At 53.1% G+C, this 20996-nt stretch overlaps 1 protein-coding gene and 1 long non-coding RNA gene across 5 annotated transcripts in view; one reads left to right on the forward strand and one right to left on the reverse strand.

The window, feature by feature from the left end:
- Window positions 1–19763, forward strand: part of LOC114206357 (uncharacterized) — a 37547-nt gene extending 17784 nt beyond the window's left edge. Inside the window, exons 3-4 of one of the 3 annotated variants that reach the window (XR_003608608.2) lie at window positions 17301–17344; window positions 19090–19763. This is a non-coding gene — a long non-coding RNA (uncharacterized LOC114206357). Of the gene's footprint in view, window positions 1–1480; window positions 1868–17300; window positions 17345–19089 lie in introns of those variants that run through there. The other 2 variants (XR_003608607.2, XR_003608609.2) reach the window with 2 other exon arrangements.
- MEGF11 (multiple EGF like domains 11) overlaps window positions 1–20996 on the reverse strand; it is a 222125-nt gene that overhangs the window by 13197 nt on the left and 187932 nt on the right. For both annotated transcript variants that reach the window (XM_028100027.2, XM_088024869.1), the window contains exons 10-19: window positions 19079–19199; window positions 17930–18093; window positions 16609–16711; window positions 11240–11386; window positions 10745–10879; window positions 5591–5719; window positions 4402–4530; window positions 3791–3919; window positions 3113–3241; window positions 1379–1615 (exon numbers count right to left, since the gene is read on the reverse strand). In XM_028100027.2, the coding sequence (XP_027955828.1) occupies window positions 1379–1615; window positions 3113–3241; window positions 3791–3919; window positions 4402–4530; window positions 5591–5719; window positions 10745–10879; window positions 11240–11386; window positions 16609–16711; window positions 17930–18093; window positions 19079–19199 (1423 nt within the window). The remainder of the gene's footprint in view (window positions 1–1378; window positions 1616–3112; window positions 3242–3790; window positions 3920–4401; window positions 4531–5590; window positions 5720–10744; window positions 10880–11239; window positions 11387–16608; window positions 16712–17929; window positions 18094–19078; window positions 19200–20996) is intronic.

The following is a 20996-nucleotide window of genomic DNA, read 5'->3' on the forward strand; positions in this document are numbered from 1 at the left end:
GGCTTGCCAGTGTGGAGGGTGGCATCCAGCAGCTAGAGCATGGATGAGGAGTGTTGGCTTTGACATCCTCATATGTCCCTGAGCCGCTCCGTAGGGCTGTGCTGCCCTCCCCTGCCTCCCTCCAGAGATCTATCCCAGGAGTGAGGCCATAAAGAGAATCCCTCTCCTCTGAGCCCTAGCCTTGCCCTCTTGTGGATTTTAGGACCCCTCCACAGTGTAGGGGAATTCCAGTGGAATGGTATGGGAAAACCAGCCAGACTTATTCATTATAGTCATAGAAGAAAATCCCCAAATCAGCTCTGTGGGCTTGGGATTTCATCAGGGGTATTTGCTTTGGCTGAAACCCAGGGAGGCAAGCAGGCCAGGAGCTCTCTGAAGGCAAGGTTTGCACCTGGACCACCCCTGTCTACCCTGTATCACCTAGCATGGAGTGGGCACATGGTGGGCAGTACTTAGCATGAATGGGCTGATGTGATCTTGGTTTTCTGAGTCCAAGATGCTGGAGGCTGCATGGAGTCAGCTGGACAAAGTGATCATCCTTGTGCCTACCCAGACAGGCCCAGCGTCCTGTGGCCCAGGGCTATGTGCAATTTCAGAGCATTTTGACCTCTTCTGTTTAACTAAATATGAAGCCCAAAGCCTCATTTCTAAGGTAGCAGTCCAGAGTTCAGGACAGAGGAAGGATCTGGCCTAACAGCCCCACCTCCACCCCTTTCAGACTCTAGATAGAATGCCCATTAGAGATAATTACCACATTTTGGATATACTGGGTCATTGCCCAAACTTTCAACTCTCCTCCCACCCACCCCAGGTCAGGCACCATCCCCTTCCACTGTATTAACAGGGCCCTCTTAACTCTGGAAACCGGGGGGAAGAGTTGCTCTGAGGCCTTCCCCAAGGAAGCAAAGATGGAACAGGGCTTGGAAATAGCCCCAGGGCCAGTTTCTTGAGGTGGCTCAGGCATTGGGCTGAGAAGAGGTTCCCCTGGAGAGTTTAGGAAAGTCACTGTTTAGTGTAGGTGTTCCTGTGGCCAAAGCGTGGTGAGAAAGACAGGAAGGAAGCTCTGGGGAAATGGAAGGAGACTCCTAATCATAGCTGCTCAGAGCTAGGCATCTGGGAAATGACACACTCATAAAACCCCCTCTACCTTTCCCAAGTAGGCTTCTGCTCCCAACCTCCAACTCTCCCAGGAGAGTCTGAGCATCCAGCCCCAGCAGGCAATCCTGCAAGCCTGACCACCAACATGCAGCAGTAAACACAGGTGTCCCCAGGGATATCATGTGTCTCTTCCTGGGGGGTGGGGTGGGGAAGTGGGGGGTGGGGTGTGTGTGTGTGTGTGTAGAGGTAGGAGAGGGGATGCTGGGGGCATAGCCCTTACCTGAGAGCGAGTAGTCCGTGCTGGTCATCCTCATGGCAGGTGTATAGGAGACACGGGGAGCCAGGTCACGGCCTTTCTCTTTCTGTCTCCGCCGGCGCCAAGCAAACAGGCCCAGCAGCACCACAATGAGGAACAACAGGAGGACGATGCCTGTGACAGCACCCACCGAGTGCCGCTCTGCACCCAGCGCTGGGCTGATCTTGGTGTAGGGATTCAGCTCCTCCATCATGAGGGCAGCTGCGGATAGAGGGAGGACCTGAGTCTGGGGCAGGCCTGCTTGCTCTTCAGACCCTGGCCCAGGGCCTAGACTCCTCTCATTTTAGGAGACCTGGTTCCGGTCTTTGGCCCTATTCTTCAATCCCTGTGTGATCCTATCCCTTACTGTGCCTGTTTTTCTTCAACTGCCTACAGGGGATGGAGCTCCAGGGTTATGACAAAGAACAAATGTGACTGTGGATGGCAAATAAAATAACAACGAATGTTTACTGAGTACTTTGTTCTAAAGTGAGTTACAGATATTCACTCATTTGATCTTCCCAGCAGCCATATAATATGGGGACTATTTAATTATTTCCCTTTCACAGATGAAGGAAGTCATCACAAGGCTAGATAACTTGACCAAGATCATATAACAGGTAATTGGTGAAGTCAGGTTCCTTAGGAGTTGGGAAAAATTGGACTCAGCCCATCTCCTTGCTTACCAGCTGTATGACTCCCAAGTTCTCATATTGTTCGTTTGTAACATAGGGACAGTAATTCCACCCTCTGCAGGGAACTGTGAGCATCATAATGACAGACTGGCAGTGAAAGTGTGCCAGGAATACTGTCCACAAAACCCCTCCTGATGACGTACGTGTGGGCTAACTGCATGCTGATGCTAAGCCCATGGTGGAGGTCATCCTGCTGCCTGGCACCATCTAGACCTCTCCTTGGCTGTCATCAGCAACTGGCCGAACGGAGCTAGCCAACATCCTCGGGGAAATAATGTGCTGCATTATCATTCTTTATGCTCTATCATCAGAATGCAATGGAAATGTCTTTTGGCCCCCTTTCTGTTATGTGGGTAAATTGAAAGCCCATTCTCATTCCCCATCTTCTAGACCAACAATAATCCCTTATTTGTTTGCAGCACTTCACAAAGAGTTTTTATGTATACAAAATCATTTATTGAGTGCTTGCTTATGCGCCAGGACTGTGCCAAGTCCTCTACTCATATTGTCTCAACTTGGTCCTCACAACTGTACTCTGGGGTGTCCTCCGACTCTAGAGCTGGAGCCAGGGTTGAGCCCCTTTGGGCTCCTTGGCCCTCAAAAGAACCTTGTCTTGTGCTGGAAGACAAGGATTAATCTCTTCCCACTTTGCATGTGGAATAATAAGCTCAGTACAACGAAATGACCTGCCCAGGACATCTAGTAGAACCAGAACTGGGCCTATCTTCGACTGTCCATTGGCCTTCCCACATGAACTAGCTTGCGGTTACCCTTGTTTGGCTCACAGGAAACCTGCCAAGGATGAGCATGGGGAAGCCATGACTGAGAGGCTCCTGCTCCGACTGCCTCTAGTACACAGTACCTGGAGCCTCTGCCTGCCCCTCTGCAACACACCCCTTTGCTCTCCTTCCAGAAGTGAATAAAAGGGAAGTCACAAACTGTCCTTACAAAATCCAGTTCCCATTGGAGTCTCCCTAGGCCCTTTCCAGAGCCCCTGCCTAGGAACTCCCCACCTGTGTATTACCTTGGTCACACCGGATTCCTTTGAATCCAGAGCTGCAATAACAGGTGCCAGTGACGTGGTCACAGGTGGCATTGTTCATGCACTCGCACAGCTGCTGACACCCATAGCCAAAGGTTCCTGGGGCACATCCTGTGTAGCATGAAGAAGACATGAAACATGCAACAGACAGTGAGACACACTTGTGGCCAGCTATGATTAGCCAGTTCTGACTCCGAGTAAAACCTATTTCCCTGTGGCTCCCATTGTGGTTTGGTTTGATGCTTGGGGGTGGATGGAGCACCTCAGCCCTGAGTGGGGGGGCGGGCACACACTTCTACTTCTCACTTGACACATGTATGCAGCATCTTCCACGTGCCAGGCCCTGAGCTGGGTGCCACTGTGGCTTCAAAGAAGAATTAAAGATCTGACTGCCTTTATTCCCTCAGTACTCCCTCAGGCGTCTGTTCTGCTCTCAGCACCTCCCCATTCCTCCCCCGACCCCCAACTGGAGGAAGAAACTCAACGAACATTGATGTAGGCATGACCCCTCTTCAGCCTTTTTTCTTGGAAGCTGCTCCAAAAATCCAGGGAACAGGAGGTGCAGAGCCCTGAATGAGTGGACTGTGAAGGCGGAGGCTTCCCCGGCAGGAGGCTGATGCCTGGCACTAACACCCAGGGTCAGGGGTTGGGACAGCTTACTCTGCTCACAGTGTCGCCCGGTGAAGCCCGTGCGGCAGGTGCACTTGCCGCTGATGTGGTCACAGCTGGCGCCGTTCTGACACTGGCACACACGCCCACAGTCCTTCCCGTAAAACGCTGCAGGGCAGCCTGGAGAAACGGTGGGGACAACTGCAGCGGTACAGTTGGGACCAAACCTGTCATCTGCTGCCTCTTTCTCTGCGCACACGGTGAGGAGCAGTGAGACCCAGCACCTCACCTCAGCTGTCTCTGCACTCTGGACTCTGATAGGGTAGGGGTGGCTGTGAGGAATCCTTCTTAGCATGAGAGGCCAGGCTGGGGTCTCCCTGCCGTGTAGCCACAGGCTGTTCCTCCCTCTCTGGGCCCCACTCTCAGGTCTCGGTGATTGCTGGAGCACCTTACAGCCCTGACTTTCCAGGACACGGGGCTGTTCAACCCCCTGAATCCACCTAAGTTTCCCACTCCTTGGGTGGGGTGGGGGCAGCTCCGGACCCTCGGGCCCCGCCTCCTCTCTCCCTCCACCGGCCTGGACGATGCCCAAGGCAGCCAGCAGGCCGCAGCATGAGATTCTGAATGGCTGCGAGGCTGGGAGGCCAGGAGGCAGGACTTACGCTGCGTGCAGAAGAGTCCAGTCCAGCCAGGGGTGCAGTGGCAAGCTCCATCCTCAGCGCTGCAGCTCCCCCCATTGTGGCAGCTACATGTGTGGAAGCAGGCGGGGCCCCAGAACCCTGGTGGGCAAGCTGGGGGTGGGTGGGACGCACAGGGTGAGGGCAAGGCAGAATGAAGCAGACAGAAGGAGGGAGAGAGGAAGGGGGATGGCACATCAGCCAAGATGCCATGATACACCCAGCTGGTATTTTCTGGCGTTCCTGACACACTTTCCAGAATTCCTCCACTCACCTCTTGGCCTGCTTACCCAGGATTCCCATGAAGCCCAAATTCTCTGCCCACTCTCCCAGCTCTGAGGGCTCCTGAACTTCCCTTCTCGGGGGACTGGCTGTGATTTGGAGCATGTGGGTGGGTGTGGTAAACGAAACATTGCAGTTTACAGTGTGAACACTGTGTGTTAACTTCCCCATGATGGGGACTTTCCCAGGATAGGGACTCCCCTCTTTCGTCTGCTGAGCTCCCTGAGGATGACACTTGGGTCTCCTCCACCAGAATGGAAATTCCCTCAGGCCAGGCCATCTAACTGGGACCTCCCTAGGGGTACTGTCCCTGTCTCACCCGTCAGACAGGGTGCTCCACAGGGCAGAGGTTAAGCCTCCATCCTTAGATTGTGTGGTCTCTGGGTACACCTTACAAGGCTGGGCACACCTTACAAGAACAGCCTCTACAATGCCTTGTCCAGGCTTATGTGCCCAGGACATCATTCACATGGGTCACTCAGGGGACGCCCTCACCCTTCTGAGGTGACTGCCCTGCTCTCACCTCACTTCCCACTTCCAAACCCCAGCATGCTAGTCCCTGCCCCTTCTTCCTCCCCAACCAAACTTAGGGGCTACTCCTTGCTCAGGGGCTCACGGAGTATCAATTCTTGGTAGGGTAACAATGGTACTCCCAACAATGTCAGTACCTTTCGTACTAACAGTTAATAGTGCCAATGATCAACCCTGATAACTCATTCCGTCAGCTATGGGACTCTTAACTGGGACTCAGGTGGATAGTCTTGTCTGCGGAAGGAGAATTCAGTCCTGGGAGGTGGAGGCACCAGGGGCAAAAAAGAGGTTCTGGGCAAGGAGGAGGGTGTGCTTTGGGGCCTGGCTCCTGGTGGAGGGCATTCCTTGGGCAGCTGCTTACCCTGTGAGCAGTCCTTGCCAATCCATCCAGGGAAGCACTGGCAGGAGCCATCGATGGGGCTGCAGGTCCCATTGTTGGCACAGGAGCAGAGCTGGGCACAGTCCTGCCCAAAGTGCCCTCCAGCACACACTGTGGGCACAGGACAGCCTGGCACCTGCCCTCCCACCTGTTCTCCTCAGACCCCCACCCACAGCTGCTGCGCCCCTGCAAGTTCCCAGGCCACAGCTCTGACGGCCCCGGGGCTCCCAGATCTGGGTGGGAACTGCCCACCTCCACAGCCCCATCACTCTTCTCCAATTGAGTTCCCTTCTTGTGCCCACAGCTGCATTCCTCTGGATGCTCAATTAATGATCCCTTTGAAGGCACAGACAGGCCCAGAGGGGCAGAGTCGCTCGACTTGGGCCCCACGGATGGAAGCGGCTGAGGCCGGGAATCCCACCTCCGCCCTCCATCCAGTGCTCCCCACACTGCTCCGCAGCCTCCTGCTGTCCGCTACCATGTTCTTGCCAGCATCACTGATCCCATAGGCACGAGGGTGGACAATGTTTGTAGCTGGAAGGAGAGGGACGAGTGCAGGGGCCCGGGTTGGCCTGCAGCTAGACCGTTGGATGACTGTCTCTGCCCACCCGTTGCCTCTGTCTCTCCAAATCCCACCTGCTCCTCAAGCCTTAAGCTCAGCCTCCGGACAGCCCTCCTGGGCTCGCAAGGTGCTGTCTTCCACTGAGCCCCTGCGGTATTTCACTTTGAGTCACTTGGAGGGTTGCGGTTCTCCCCCCCTCCCCCCCGGAGGAGACACTCCTTGGTCCCTAAAGGAAGGGCTGGTTTCCTCAACCAGGCTGCGAGTTGCTGTAGAACAAGGTCTGAGTGTTAGTTGAGCACCTGCCTCTCATTTCCCCTGCAGTTCATCCTCCACCTGCTTCCTACAACTTAAGCTCTCTAAATCTTAGCTCTCTTCATGGCACTTCTGTGCCCTGCTCAAACATCCTCAGTGGCTCCCACTGCCCCATAATAAAATCTGGATCTTAAAGAGCAACACTTAAGCTACTTCACCTGGTGACTACCCCTCTCTCCCAAGACACATAAGCCACTGGTCCACACACCACTTTCTAATAACACCCCATGTTATTAGAACTTAGCTCCAGCTGTTCCCTTCCAGGGCCTCCCTGACCCTCCTGTCCAGCTGTGGAAATCTTACCTTGCCTATAAGACTCATTTTATTTTTATTTTATTATTATTTTTAAGTAGGCTCCATGCCCAGCATCAAGCCCAAGGCAGGGCTTGAACTCAGACTCTTGAGATCAAGACTTGAGCCGAGATCAAGAATCAGATGTTTAACCGACTGAGCCACCCAGGCGCCCGTAAGACTCATTTTAAAATGCTACCTTCCCCATGATCCCCCTGTAGTAGGCTGCTAGTCCTTCAACCATCCAGTCTTCCTTAGAAGTAGAATCTGGAGTTTTAGCTGGGCTTATGGCCACCTGCAATAAAGACTTCATTTCTGAGGCTCCTGCTTAGCTGGATATGGCCATGTGACTACACTCTGGTAAGTGGAAATGTGTGTCTTTGTCCATTCCTCGTCCTTGTTGAAGGATAATGTGGATTATGGATAAGAACTGTGGATGAGGAGGCTGGAGTTTAAGCAACTACCTTCCATCAGAGGTGGAGGCCGTGTGCTGAGGATGCCTGAACAGGACAGAAGGAGGCTGGCTCCTGACCTCTTTGTAAGCTACCCTGCCATTCTCCAGTGGTCTACTTCTGGATCGTTTCTTTCTTTCTTTTTAAGGGAAATAATGTTTGTCAGTTTCAAGCCAGTTATTTGGGGTTTTTATGTCACTTAAAACTGAACTTAATCCTGACTCGCCCATCATCTCTGTTCTGGGCAGCTATTTCCCAGCTGTTTGAACTTCCAGACTCTCTCTTAGTTTCTTCCCTGGTCTTCTGTTACTGTGACTTGTGAGCCAATTTCAGGCCAGGCCTGAGTTCTGCCCATGTCTTTGTTCTCCACTATGCCTGGAAAAAGCAGGCATGATGGCTGAACGTATGGGAGTAAACTGGCTCCCCTTCAACTCCCAAGTTCTGCTGGGGAAGGCTGAGCTCTGAATGTCCCCCTCTAGACTACAGGCTGTGTGAGGGCAAGGCACTTGGCTCTCTTGTTTCTTGTTGTGTCCGAGTGCCCAGGACAGTGCCTGACACACAGCAACTACTCAGGAAGTATTCCAAAATGGAATACCAAAATAGGCCCCAGGAGCGGTGACCTTCCAGTGGGTTCTGCTGGGATCACTGACTCCTGTCCCTTTGAGCTCTTCTCAGTTCAACCTTCTCCCTTCAAAGCCTGGTTGTAGCCAGCCCTCCATCCTCAAAGAAGGCTTCATCGCATTCCTGTTATGGGGGAGGAATTCCTTGAACCCCCCGAGGCCCTCAGTTGGGTGAGCCACATGGAGGATCATGGGAAGGTACTGATTCTTGAAGCAAAGCAACGTACCCAGAACCCAGTTCTCTTAAACCTTGGGCTCACACCCACCCGCTCCTTTATGCCACACTGCCTCCCCTTGCCAGCCCTTCCCCAACAAGATGGTCAGATTGTGGGCAGTTGGAGCCTAGGATCTGTGTCCACCCTATGCCTTTCCTGGGCATGATCAGTGGTTGGGACAGATCATGAAGGCAGCATGGCACACCAGGGTCTCCAGTCTAAAGCCTTGCATTTGGGTCTTAATTTTATTCATGTATTCCACAAAAATTTCTATGGCATTTATATGCACTGGACACTGTTTCAAGTGCTTCACAAATAGTTCAGTCAACCTCGTAATACTGTCAATGTTAGATATTTTCATTATTACTCCCTATTATTAACTCTGCTTCACAGATAAGGAAACGGAGGGACCGAGAGGTTAAGTAATTTGCCCAAGGTTACACAGCTCGGAAGGTCTGCCACTTACTGGCTAGGCGCTTTGAGCAGACTGCATGACCCCTCTACGTCCTGTTTCCTCATCTTTGAAATGGGGCCTGTACCCGTCACACACTGGCCTCAGGCTGTGGTTAACAGCTATGGCGTGGGGGTTGGCTGATAGTGGGGCCCTGTGCTTCCCCTGGCAAAAACCTTAGCTCCTACCAGGGCAGCTGACACACACCTCGCCACCTGCAGCTCAGGTCCCAGCTTCAGCTTCCAGAACAGCAGGTTGCCCAGCCTCCTCTTCCCCACCTCTGGGAGGTGCTTGATTTGGGGAGCCCATTCTCCAGTCCTGGCCCTGTATGGGGAGTGGGGTGAGCTGCTCCACCTACCCATACCCCCCAAACCAGCTCTGAGCTTCTCTAACAAGACAGTCTTATCTTTGAAGTCTTTCTCACCCACACAAGGCTGACAAATTCACCTACAGAGCTGCTAATGCGATCAGTCTAATACATTAATTGGTCGACTTCTTAGCTGAATCAAGAGTGAGGCAAAAAGGGGTGGTGGAGAAGGGGGCTGGTGAAAAGAAAACATCCGGTTATATTTAATCTATGTTTAATGATTCTGCATAAGCAGTGTCTGTAATTTGTAACTCGCTGGAAAGCCGGTCATTAGAAAGTGTCAGTTCAATTTTTTACAAGGTTTGAGACTTAACCAGGGCAGCTGCCATTAATAGCAAACTCTATTAGATCTATATGTGGAAAATACTCATTAGACCAGCGGGCGATAAATCAGACATCGCAGGATCCAAGACTTACTCCTCGGGCTGCTTAGATCCTAATTTAGACCCAGCCTATCTGTATTGACGGCTGGGTCTCCAATGTTTAATAAGTAAACCTCGACGTGTCAGGTTATGATTAAACTGTCCTGGGAGGACTGCAAGCAAATGAAACTGTCACATATGCTTCCCTGGGGCCCAAACTTCTCATGACCTCAAAGCATCATGGAGTGAACTTTCCACTCATACATATTAACGGCCCATACACTTACAAAGCCAGCCCAGCTCAGTGGTGATTATTCATCAAAAGAATCTGTTCCCCTGGGAGGTAGCGAGCTCTCAGTAGAAGCATTTAAACACAGGCCAGATGAGATTCTTGCACAGATGACCTTGAAGTTGCTTTTAGCTCTTAACGTTTACCTTAGTCTAAGATCTCTTTGCTCCTTATAGGATAGAGTGCAAATTCTGTAACCCTGTGTTCTAAGCTGTCCCGAGGGCCCCAGACTCCCTTCCCAGTTCCCTCTGCCATCCCCACCCAGCCCCCCGGCATCCTTCAGCCACTCTCTACTGCTGGACAGTCAGATGTCCACACCCAAGCTGTCTGCTCTACCCACAGTGCCTTCCTGCCTTCTCTGCCTCTTAGGCTGAGGCCTCACAGAAGGCCTGCAATAGCACGGAGCCGCTCCCCCAAATCTACACCGCCTTGGCCTAACTGAGCCAGGGATGGCAATAAGCAGCAGTATTTGCTGGAGCCAGCTTCTCCCCTCACACTGGTTGTTAAATATTCAGGAATTTTGTGACCCGTGTTAAACCCCTGGTACCACGGAATCAGCCGTGGTGGAGACATTCAGATCATGGAACTTGCTTGCAAATGTTACAAAGCAAGGCTTTTCCCCCACAGAGAGCCAGTTTAGCAGCACACCAATGCAAATGAGCTTTGTCTCCCTTTCTGAGTCCTGTTGAGTGGTGGAGGTTGGCTGGAGTTGGCGTTGCGAAGGATTCTGCCGCCGAGACAGGAAAGTGTGCCGTGAGGGATCAGCGATGTTGGCCTGAGTGTGGGGGGAGAAGGGCTGGGAAGCTGCCATCTCCAGCTCCTGCCAGAACTGTCCCCTCTGAGTTCCCACGTCATCCTCTGCCTTTACCACTTGGCACTTGGCATAAGCCATTTGGGGACACTTCTTATGCAGAACTCATCTACGCTAATTTCATTTTTCATCAGCTTTGGAGTCGGAATTTCTCGGCTCTGCCACTTCCTAGCTGTGAGACCATGGAGAAGCCATTTAACCTCTCTGAGCCTGTTCCTTTAACTGCATAATAGCTTCGTCTCACGCCTGGTGGTGACCAATTCTCAGAAGGGTAGGCCCGAGCCCTGGTGAGGCAGGGAGCTGCCTCCACGGAGTATGATGAGAATCCCCCAGCCCCTCCTTCCAGCCGCTTCCTTCCCAGGATGCCTCACCTCCCCGGCCCACACTTGCCCTGGAGACACTACCTTGGTTGCAGAGGGCTCCGGAGAATCCTGGGAGGCACTCACAGATGCCGCTGATGTGGTGGCAGGGCCCACTGCTGTGCACGCAGAGGGGACACGGCTGGGCACAGCCATGGCCATAGAGCCCAGGGGGGCAGACTGGGGATGAAGTGGAGATGGTGGTCAGCAGCCTCAGGGGCCCCAGTCAGCTTGGCTACCTGTCCTGTCCCACACGGAGATGAAGGGCGGCTCCTCAAGAGTATGGGGAAAGCTGTCCCCACCCTGCACCTTTGAGGGCCTGTCCCTTCCTGCAGAGAGAAGCTGTGGTCTGGTCCAGTTTCCACTGAGGAGCCAGGCTGGGCCCTGAACTTAAGAGACAGAAGAGCCAGCGCAGGGAGAGAGGGGACCAGAAGGGAGGAGTTTGATGGGGGCTGACCCTGAGAGCCCAGCCCTGACTTGTTCCAACAGGGAAGGGGTGGGGAAAGTGAGCCATCTGTGGGGTGGGGGGCTCAGCCTTACTTCTCTGGCATAAGGTTCCTCGGAAGCCAGGGGCACACTCGCAGCTCCCATCCTCTGGGGAGCAGGACCCGCCGTTCTCGCAGCTGCAGGAGACGGAGCAGTTGGGACCCCAGCGACCAGGCGGACACATGCTGTCACATCGGATGCCTGTGGGCCGGGGGTAAATTTGGGTCAGTAAATTTCCCTTCCATGAGGGAAGGACGATGGGAAGGGGCCCTCTGCAGAATGAAGGGGTGGAGGTGAGCACAGTGCATCTGGGAATGTAGAGGAGAACTCCAGTCCAGGCTTGGCTGGTCAGGGAGGGCTTCCAGGAAGAGGTGATGCCCAAAGTGAGTCAGTCCTAAGGGCCACGGAGGAATTTACCAGGTAAAGGAAACTCTGTCCAAAAATTAGGAGGCAGGAGAGAGAATCACGCCTTAAAAGAAAACAGCATAGTGTGGCTGAGCCACAAAGTACAAAATGAGGTATGGCAAGAGATGAGATTGTGGGACCAAGAAGGAACCAGGTCATGAAGGGTCACCTTCCTTTTTGACATCTTCGCTGGAATCCAAGGTTAGGCTTGACAGAAACCAACTGTGGGGCAAGGGAGTGCTGTCATGGGGCCGGCTGCAGCAGCTGGGGGTGAGCTTCGTGCCCACCCATGTCAGCCTAGGAGCTCCGGGGCCTTTGGGTTCCAGCCAACCTAGGGTGCAGGCCCAGACAGTGGGTGGGGTCTCTTCAGATTCTTTTGACCACGGCCCTCAGCGCAATGTGGATTTTATTTTATTTTTTTAAAAGATTTTGTTTATTTATTTGACAGAGAGAGACACAGTGAAGGAGGGAACACAAGCAGGGGGAGTGGGAGAGGGAGAAGCAGGCTTCCCGCCGAGCAGGGAGCCCGATGTGGGGCTCGATCCCAGGACCCCGGGATCATGACCTGAGCCGAAGGCAGACGCTTAACGACTGAGCCACCCAGGTGGCCCTGCCTGGAATGTGGATTTTAGATCATAAGTGCACATACGTGTATGACAGAAACCAACACTTTGCAAAATGACATCTTACTGTCACTGGAGGTGATGCACTCTGATGTTTCTCTGCACTGCGATGTACTCTATTAAGAAAGAGGAAGAAGGCCTACATAATCTTTTGGAGCTGAGATAGAGCGAATATGTACTGAGGTGATTACAGCCCAAAGGCTAAGAAGGAATTTCAAAAGGCCTGAGGCTGGAGGCCCCAGCTCTGGGGTGGGGTTTCCTCTTGGGCAGAAATACTTCCAGTCTGACATGCATTAGGCGAACGGAAGGCGTGGGCCCAGGAAACTGGCTCGGCTTGGGAAGGCGAACATCAGAGGCTCAGAGAAGAGAATTGGTTTAAAAATCATGTCTGCCTTGTTACAGGGACAGGGATTACGCAAAAGAGACAGAAAGAGGGAGGAAGACTCTCAGGCCCAGCGAAGAGAGCCAGCCCGAGCAGCAGCAGGAGAGCAGTGGGACCAATTTGGAGGCAGGCTGGAATTGTACAGCCCACCCGAGCCCGTGGGAAAGGGAGGAGAGGGCTGAGCAGCCAGAGAGAGCAGAGAGGGAGGGGCCGCAACAGGGCTTTACTCATCCTCCAGCTCTCGTCTAGTCTAGCGCCCACATTCCCTCCCTGGCCTCCCTCCCGGGGACATCTCAATTTGGCAGCAGGGCGAGGGCTTTCGATGCCACTCTCTGAGAAATGAGGCGTCTTTGTGGAGGGAGGGAATCTGGCTGGCCCACTTCACCCCTTGATGGAGGTCTCGCCCGGTGCAGTTTCAGGTGCTCAAGGGGCTAACACCCGGACAAAGCCCGTGCACGGACCCGAGGGGAGCCTGGGGAAGTGAGAACCACAAGGCTGCTCAAAGCTTTGGATACAACTTCACGTCTCCCCTTCTCTGGCAACACAGGAGCTGTGACCAAGGAATTCTTCTGTGGGAAAGCCCGGATCAGGCTGCGGGCCGAGGGACTCTGCTGTTCCCGGGAGGCACCCTGCCACCTGACAGGGACCTCTGATCCCATCTGTGCCCCACGTGCTCACGTAGTCTGACCAAGGCACACGGGTCACACTGCTCTTTCCTAAACCCGTCTGCACACCCTGCTGTAATTAATGAAACCCAATGCATGCAAAAGCCCCCTTGAATTCATGGCAGCTTGTTGCTATCGAGTGTTCTCCCAATCAACGGATATTTAAAACTACAGCTACTCTCGTGTGGGACCCTCAAGATGTTTTCACGTCCCAAAAGGGTTCTCTTTCTTGGGGATTGAGAACCATGGCTGCAAGGTGATCATGCAGATGGTAGGTGGTGGCAAGGGCTCACTGTTTTTAGGATCTGGCAATTATTATATTCTAGGCCTGGTTCTGTGGGAGTGGGGCCCCTGTTGGAGGTTTTCATATGTTCTAAGAACTCCCTGGAAGTTAAGACACTCCCTGAGTGGGGAGAAGGGTCTAGGGTCTCCCACAACCGTGGAGAGCCCCGGTTCTACTGGAGTGCTCAAAGGGGCTGCCCCTTGGCCTGTGAGAGGGTCTTCCAAGCACAGCTTCCGAAGAGACATAGCTTCACCAGTTACCTTATCTAGGCCCTGTTTTCCCTAGTTAAATAGGGATAATAATCCCCCTCAGAGGTCCTTCCCTGTCTTATCCCTAGGGAATCTCCCTGCTTTATTTTTCAGGACCCCCTACACATCCATGTTGATGGGTAAAGCTAGGCTAAGAATCCACGTAGCGTGACCTCAAGTCCATGCCACGAGGCCAGCAACTCAGCAGTCTATATCCTTCAGGGTTCGCTTAGGGTCCTCCTTCTCCAGGAAGCCCTCCCAGATGTCTGCTCAGGGATTCAAGCATCTATTGGGTAGTCAGTGGCATACAGCTTTGTCCCTGCCTATTATTTGAATGTTTCATGCATAAGTCTTATCTCCCCTGCCAGCAATTTGAAGGCAGGGAACGTGGCTTATTGACACTTTGACCCTCCTTATTTGGTGCTCCTGGTGGACAGGATGCCTTCTTGGTTATCTTTGCTTCTCTGGTGCCCAGCATGGTGTCTGGCACAAAACGGGCGTCCAGGGACCATTGCTGTTATTGAATTTTGCTATTTAACACTGGGCCCGACACAGTGCTGGATACATGGTAGTTGCCAACTAAGGACCTGATGATTGCTTGAGTCAATAAATGCTAATTGAATGAATAGATGGCTCCTTTTTACGATGCAATTCCATGTCCCCATCCTATTGGCCCTAATGCCCCGAGACCCTGGACAAGTCCCTTTCCTCATCTGTAGTCTGAGGAGGTTAGAGTAGATCACCTTGGAGGTTCCTTCACTTCAAGGGGAAAAACTCATATATGGTTACAGCCCAGCTTCTTTCAATTTACTTCAATAGACATTTACTAAACACCTGCTATGCATAGGGCAAAGTGAATGAAACATGGTGGAACCTGTCAAAATCTGTGGTTTGTGTGGGCAAGGGGAGAAGACCTGCATGTATTTAGGGCAGAGCAAAGCCACTGTTGAGCCAAGGCATGAGCAATATGCCAGGAGCTGGGAAGTCAGAGACAGACTTCTTGGGGCAGGGGTGGGTGGGGAGGGTTCACCGAGTGGGAGTCTGGGTCTTATGCCTGCATCCCCTCCTTTCCCTGCCTTGGTCCCCTTTTCCATTACAAACCTCAGGACATCAGTCACTCCTTTGAAATGACTTCAGGACCATATTTGGGAAAATTGGCTTTATATGAGAACAGCAGAGGCCTTGCTGAAAAGTTGCCCATCAAAGACAGAATTTTTAAGCACTAGCATTAAAATCTTATCAGCGGCTCACTTGAAATTAAGACCATGAAAAATTAAAGCGGATTTCCACTTGGCTCCAGCTAGGAATCTGGGGGGCCAGTGACTAGGGTATGAGCCTTACTCTGTACCACGAGGCCGGGCAGGGGAGCCAGGTCAGAGATGCTACCGAGGAAGCAATATCCCTGGGCTTTCTGCTGCTCAGACACTTTCTGGTTGTGGAAAACAGAGGCTGCTCAGCAACCTGGTGTGAACGATTATCTGAAGACCCACACTGCCAGGAACGCCTGTATCTCTCCCTCTGCCCACCACCTTGGGACTGCATGCATTCACCCAGCACAGCGTTATTAAGCACTTCCTGTATTCATGGGCTACATTTATAGAGCACAGCGCCATGCCCTGTTAGCACTTGCAGGTATTAACTCATTTAAACTTCAAAATGACCCTATAATTGCAGGGATTATAATTATCTGCATTTTATGGATGGAGAATTCAGGCCCTGAGAGGTTAAAGGACTCACTCAAGGTCACAAACCCAGGCAGTCTGGCTCCAGCTCTGTGTTCTTAACCACCATGTCATCTCTCGGTGGCAGGCAGTGGACACAGGGGTGAGCAAGGCCCACCCTGCCTCCAGAGAGCTGATGGTCTAGTTGAGGAGGCAGATAATAAAAAAAATACTCAAATGACTGTTCAGTGACAATGGAGGTAAGTATGGCAAAGAGAAGAGTGTAGGATATTACGAGAACTCATAAGAGGGACTCTTACATAGTCTTGGCTGGGTGGTAATGGGGAAGGGCATCATCAGGTGCAGAGAAAAGGAAAGAGAAATGCCTGTGGAGAGAAGGCACACACAAAGGCCTGGGGTCAGGAAGGTGGTCGGCCCAGGTAGCTGCAGTGTAGTGAATGATGGGAGGGGGCAAAAGGGAGGTGGCAGAGTTGGGCGGGGGCCAGGTCAGAGGGACCCTGGGCCACTGTGAGGATTTTGGATTTTCTATAAGTGCCATGGGAAGCCACTGAGGCACTCTGAGCAGGAACTGATGTGAATGGAGCTGGGGTTTGAGAAGTTCACTCTGGCCACCATATGCAGAATGGATGCAGCTGGGCAACAGGGGAGGCCCAGAGACCAAGGAGGAGGCCAGGGCAGAGCCAGCTGAGAGATGGTCCTTGGAGGACCAGGATAGCAGCAGTGGGATGGGTTTGCCATGTGCTTAGGAGATAGGCTGACAGACACATATAAGGGACCAGGAGTGTGAGGCTGGGCTACGCGGAAGGTCCCTGTCCCCCTCTCGACCATATCCTCCGAGAATGCAGATTAAGCACCTGTGCTCACCATGTATTAGCCTCTGTCTGATTTTTTACTGATATGTCCCTAGCCTTTAGAATGAAGCCTGCACATACTAGGTGTTCAATAATTGGTTTGCTTGAACTGTAGGGAACAGAGAACTGAGGCCCAGAGGAGAGAAGGGAAACGTGCATGCATAAGGAGCAAGAAGAAGTGAAAGAGAAAGAGAAAGAACAGTCAAGAGAAGTAGAACACCTAGAACCTGGTTTCCCAGGCCCTGGGTGGGGGCGGGGGGCGGCGCAGCGGGGGCGGTGGCTACCTGTCCATCCGGCAAGACAGCAGCAGTGGCCCGTGACAGGATCGCAGCCATCCGCGTGGCTGCAGTCACAGCGCTCACTGCAGTTCAACCCAAATGTGCCGTCCTGTAGAGGGAAGGGGACAGAGAAATGATCAGACCTAGACTCCCAGAGCTTCACACACTTCTGTTAGATTTTGATAACAAAAGTGAGCCTCTGCCCCATGGGGATTTAGAGAGACTGTGGCCAGAGTGGAGTGGGAGCACTTTTTATCACTGGTGAGCCACATAGCCATGAGGCCATGCCAAATAATTCTTTGACTACATTAACAGAAATATGGGGTTTGGAAGGAGAGGGTGATGGTCTTGCCCTACTTTTTTTTTTTTTTTTAAGATTTTATTTATTTGAGAGAGAGAGAATACACAAGCACAAGCAGGGGGAGTGGCAGGCAGAAGGAGAGGGAGAAGCAGACTCCCCGCCGAGCAAGGAGCCCTATGTGGGGCTCGATCCCAGGATCCTGAGATCATGACCTGAGCCCAAGGCAGCCACTTAACTGAGCCACCCAGGCACCCCGGTCTTGCCCTACTTCTTGATGGTTAAGCTCAAAGGGGTGTAGTTAGTGATTGTTAACTAAAATTGTAAATGAGAATGCACTTTGCAAATCAGAATGCATTGATCACATGTGAAGAATGACCGATTTGTTCTTTGTTTCTAGGGAAGACGGATGGTGGCAACCGACATCTGCCGCGTGCTCATTAGGTATCAAGAGCCTTTTATCACTCATTTCTCCTAATCCTCACAGCAGATCTATGGGATGGTTCCATTATATTCACCATTTAACGATGAGAAATAGGGTCAGAAAGCTGAAGTAACACGTTCAAGGTCACATAGTTAGGATGTGGCAAAGTCAGCATTTGAACCCAGGACTGCAGGCCTCGTTCAACAATACCATATATTGGTTGGTTTAACGTGTTTGTCTCTCAGACTAAGATCCGGTGATTAAGTCGGGGTGGCTATCACTGAATAGTGCTTGATTTTGCCCTCTCATACCCTGATCATAAAATTATCGAGGAACAGCCACTCTGAAGGATTGGTAAAGGCTGTCCTGTAGCACTGTGTTGGGAATGATTCTGAGGCTGCCTCTGGGCTCAGGTCAGTGTGCCAGGGTCGATTAATAACGTTGACCAAGCACAGCAAGGGGGGAGTGAGGCCAGGGTGCTATGCCTGCCAGATATTTGCCATTTTATAGATGCAAGACCGGAATCCAAGGGTCCCACTACCGAGGCCAGTGCTCTTCTCTGCACACCTCTGCGGGAGAGGGGGAGAGGGCTGTTGGGCACTCACTGGGCAGGGCAGTTCGCAGGTGTCTCCGAGCCAGCCAGCAGTGCACGAGCAGGAGCCATCTGCGGGGCTGCAGGCTGCCCCGTTGGCGCAGGCGCAGCTCTCGTTACAGTTCAGGCCCCACGTCCCGCTGGGACACGGCAGGGTGCAGTCCAGGCCTTGCCACCCTGAGGCGGGGGGGGGGGGGAAGGGTCTGTCACCTCTCCGTCGGGGCCCCGCACAGCTGGCTTTCTGCCTACTCCCCCAGCTCTGTACCTGCCCCCTAAACCACCGTTTCTCTGATCACTGGGTTAGAGCACACATTCCACATGGAGTCGGCTCCAAAACACAGCAGGGCTGTCAGGAGACCTAGGGCCAGCCCGAGGGGCTCCTCCTTCCTGGTTCTCACTGCTCTTGCTGCAGGTGCATGATCCCACCTGGAACAGGGCACCAGCTGAGATGCGGAGGTCTATCTCTGCCTGGAGTGGGATCAGGAGGCTTATTTTAGGGCCCTTTGTTCTTAGGACAGGCTGGTTTCCCCGTTCTGAGGCTGGTCATTAGCCTGTTTGCTCTCAGATCCATTTCCCCCCTTCCCCGGCTCTGATCGGTGTCACAGGAGGCTGGTCCCTGCAGCTGCATATCCCCGGCTTCCCCCTCAGCTGGCTCCCAGGTGGGCTTCACCACGGGAGACCTGGCCCACAGACTGGAGGTGGGGAGCAGGAGAGATACCTTTGTTGGCCTTGGCAAGGCCTCTGATGGTGGTGTGGGCTGGGTCTCCCCATGTTCCACTGCTGTCACGCAGCCCCTCTATCCATGTCCCAGCTCTCACCAGGTGGCCCTCACTCCCAAGCTCTGGAACACCACTTCCTCCATCTGTCCCTCCCACCCTAGGAGTGGTAGCAGCTTCTCCCCCCCACTTGTGATCTCTGGTTTGTGCACTTCCCCTCGTGTGCTCCCCCAGCGATTAGAACGCGATTGTAACTAATCCCCTCTATTACATTCCTCCTACTGAAGTCCCTGGCCTGGGTTTCCTTGGCTGGGACCTGATCTCTAAGCTCCCTGACCCTGCGTGTGGGTGGATGAGGCAGGGACAGCCCAGACTCCCTAGCCGGCAGCCCACCTGGGCAGTGCGCACATCTGAGGGGGATGGGATTGGGCAAGAAGGCACATCACCTTCCTTGCAGGTGCAGGAGCCATCCACGGGGGAGCAGGTACCACCGTTGTTACAGCCACAGAGAGATGAGCAGTTGGGGCCATAGGTTCCTGTGGCACATGGAACTGCACAGTCCTCTCCCTGGAAGAGGAGGAGGTGAATTTTGGATCAGACGCTGTCCCACGCTGGGGGGCTAGGGGAGGCAGAATAATGCCCTCCCCTCCAGCCCCCACAAAAGATACCCATCTTCTAATCCCTGGAACCTGCGAATATGGCACCTTATGTGGCAAAGGGGACTCTGCAGATGTGATTAAGGACCCTGAGATGGGGAGAGTATTCTAGATTAGGCAGGTGGACCCAATTTAATCACACGAGTCCTTAAAAGTGAAAGATGACTAAAGCCGGTCCTCCATCAGCCTGTGTTGACCTTGAAGATGGAGGAAGGGGGAACACAGCATAGGGAGGTAGCGGCCCGTGAAAGATAGGAACCACCCTCATTTTAGAGCCAGCAAGAACATGGGGACCTCGGTCCTACAACCCGGGGAACTGAATTCTGCCAACTTCCGGAATGAGCAGGAAGTGGATTCTCTCCTGGAACCTCCAGAAAGGACCACAGCCTGCAGACCTTGACTTTAGTCCGATGAGACCCAAACCTGACCTACAGAACTGTAAGATAATAAATCTGTGTCGCCTTAAGCTACTAAATGCATGGTAGTTTGTCACAGCGGTGATAAGAAACTAATACAGTGATTGTCACCAGTCGGGGGAAGGGTCAGGCTTCCTGACTACAGCTCCAGGTGGGCAAAGCCCCCGTGGAACTGGACCCCCGAGTCTGTATTAGGTCCCAGCAGCACAGAATGCAACCCTTTGCCTCTCAATATTATTTGACTCTCACCAACGACCCCATGACACAGATAAGACGACTCTATCCCCATGTACCTGAACCTCAGAGAAGTTAAATGTAGACAGTCATAGTTAATGTCTACTGAGCACTTTCTCAGTATCAGGCGCTTTCGTACAGCATCACGTTTAATCCTCACAAGACTCGCCAGAGACTGTTGCCTCAGCATTATTCCCATTTTATGGATAAAGCAATCGTATGGAGAACTTAGGTAACTCGGCCCAGGTCAGGGCGCTAAGAACGGTTGATCTCTACTGGCACCCAGGCTGGTTGCTTAGCCATTCTGTTACCAGCTGTCATAAACTGGCTTGCCCAGAAAGCATTGTCTGAGATGGAGATTAGCGAGCTCTTGAGAATGGCCCCCATGGGGGCAAGGGAGGCAGGACGGGACAGAGGGGGATCCTGCACCAAGGTGGCTTCTGCTGATCTGCCAGGAGGCTCTGAAGCTGCAGTGGCCCTTGGAATCGTCCAGCCAGCAGAAAGGGAGGGAGGACCTTTCTACCCCACGCCCCTCCCTGACAAGCACTGGCTATCTACCGTCCCGGGGAAGGAGGCATGGTTTCAGACGAATTGGCCCCCTCTGACTGAGAGGGATGCAGCCAGGAGCCCCTGTTTCCTGAAGCCAGGGAAGGAGTGGTGCCTCAGGCCCAAAGGGTGAATCTGAGGGGCACACTACGGCGTCCACTACACCAGGTCTCCGGGGGTAGGCAATTCATTCCAGGGAAGGGTTCAGAGTGGGGGCAAGGGACAGGGCAGCGGGGACCAGGAATGGCGACGTCAGGGGCCTTGAGGGGTGGGAGCATGTCAGCTCACCAGAGAAGAGTGAGGTAAGGGCAGTCCAGGTGGGCAGAGTGTGACAGGAGTGCGGAGGAGCGTGAGAGCTGAGAATGTTCTAAGGGTGGCGGGGGGAGGGGTTTGTGTAGGGAAAGGTGAGGGGGGATATTTAAAGGGGAGTTGGGAGCCTTAAATGCCAGGTAAGGGGGTTTGGGCTCTCTTCCTTCCCCACCTCAGGAGCCCACTTTTGGGGCTGTCTGCTC

Source organism: Eumetopias jubatus, unplaced genomic scaffold (assembly GCF_037043125.1).
Source record: "Eumetopias jubatus isolate StellerSeaLion01/CBP00866 unplaced genomic scaffold, mEumJub1_p1.0 scaffold_7, whole genome shotgun sequence".
Taxonomy (NCBI): Eukaryota; Metazoa; Chordata; class Mammalia; order Carnivora; family Otariidae; genus Eumetopias; species Eumetopias jubatus.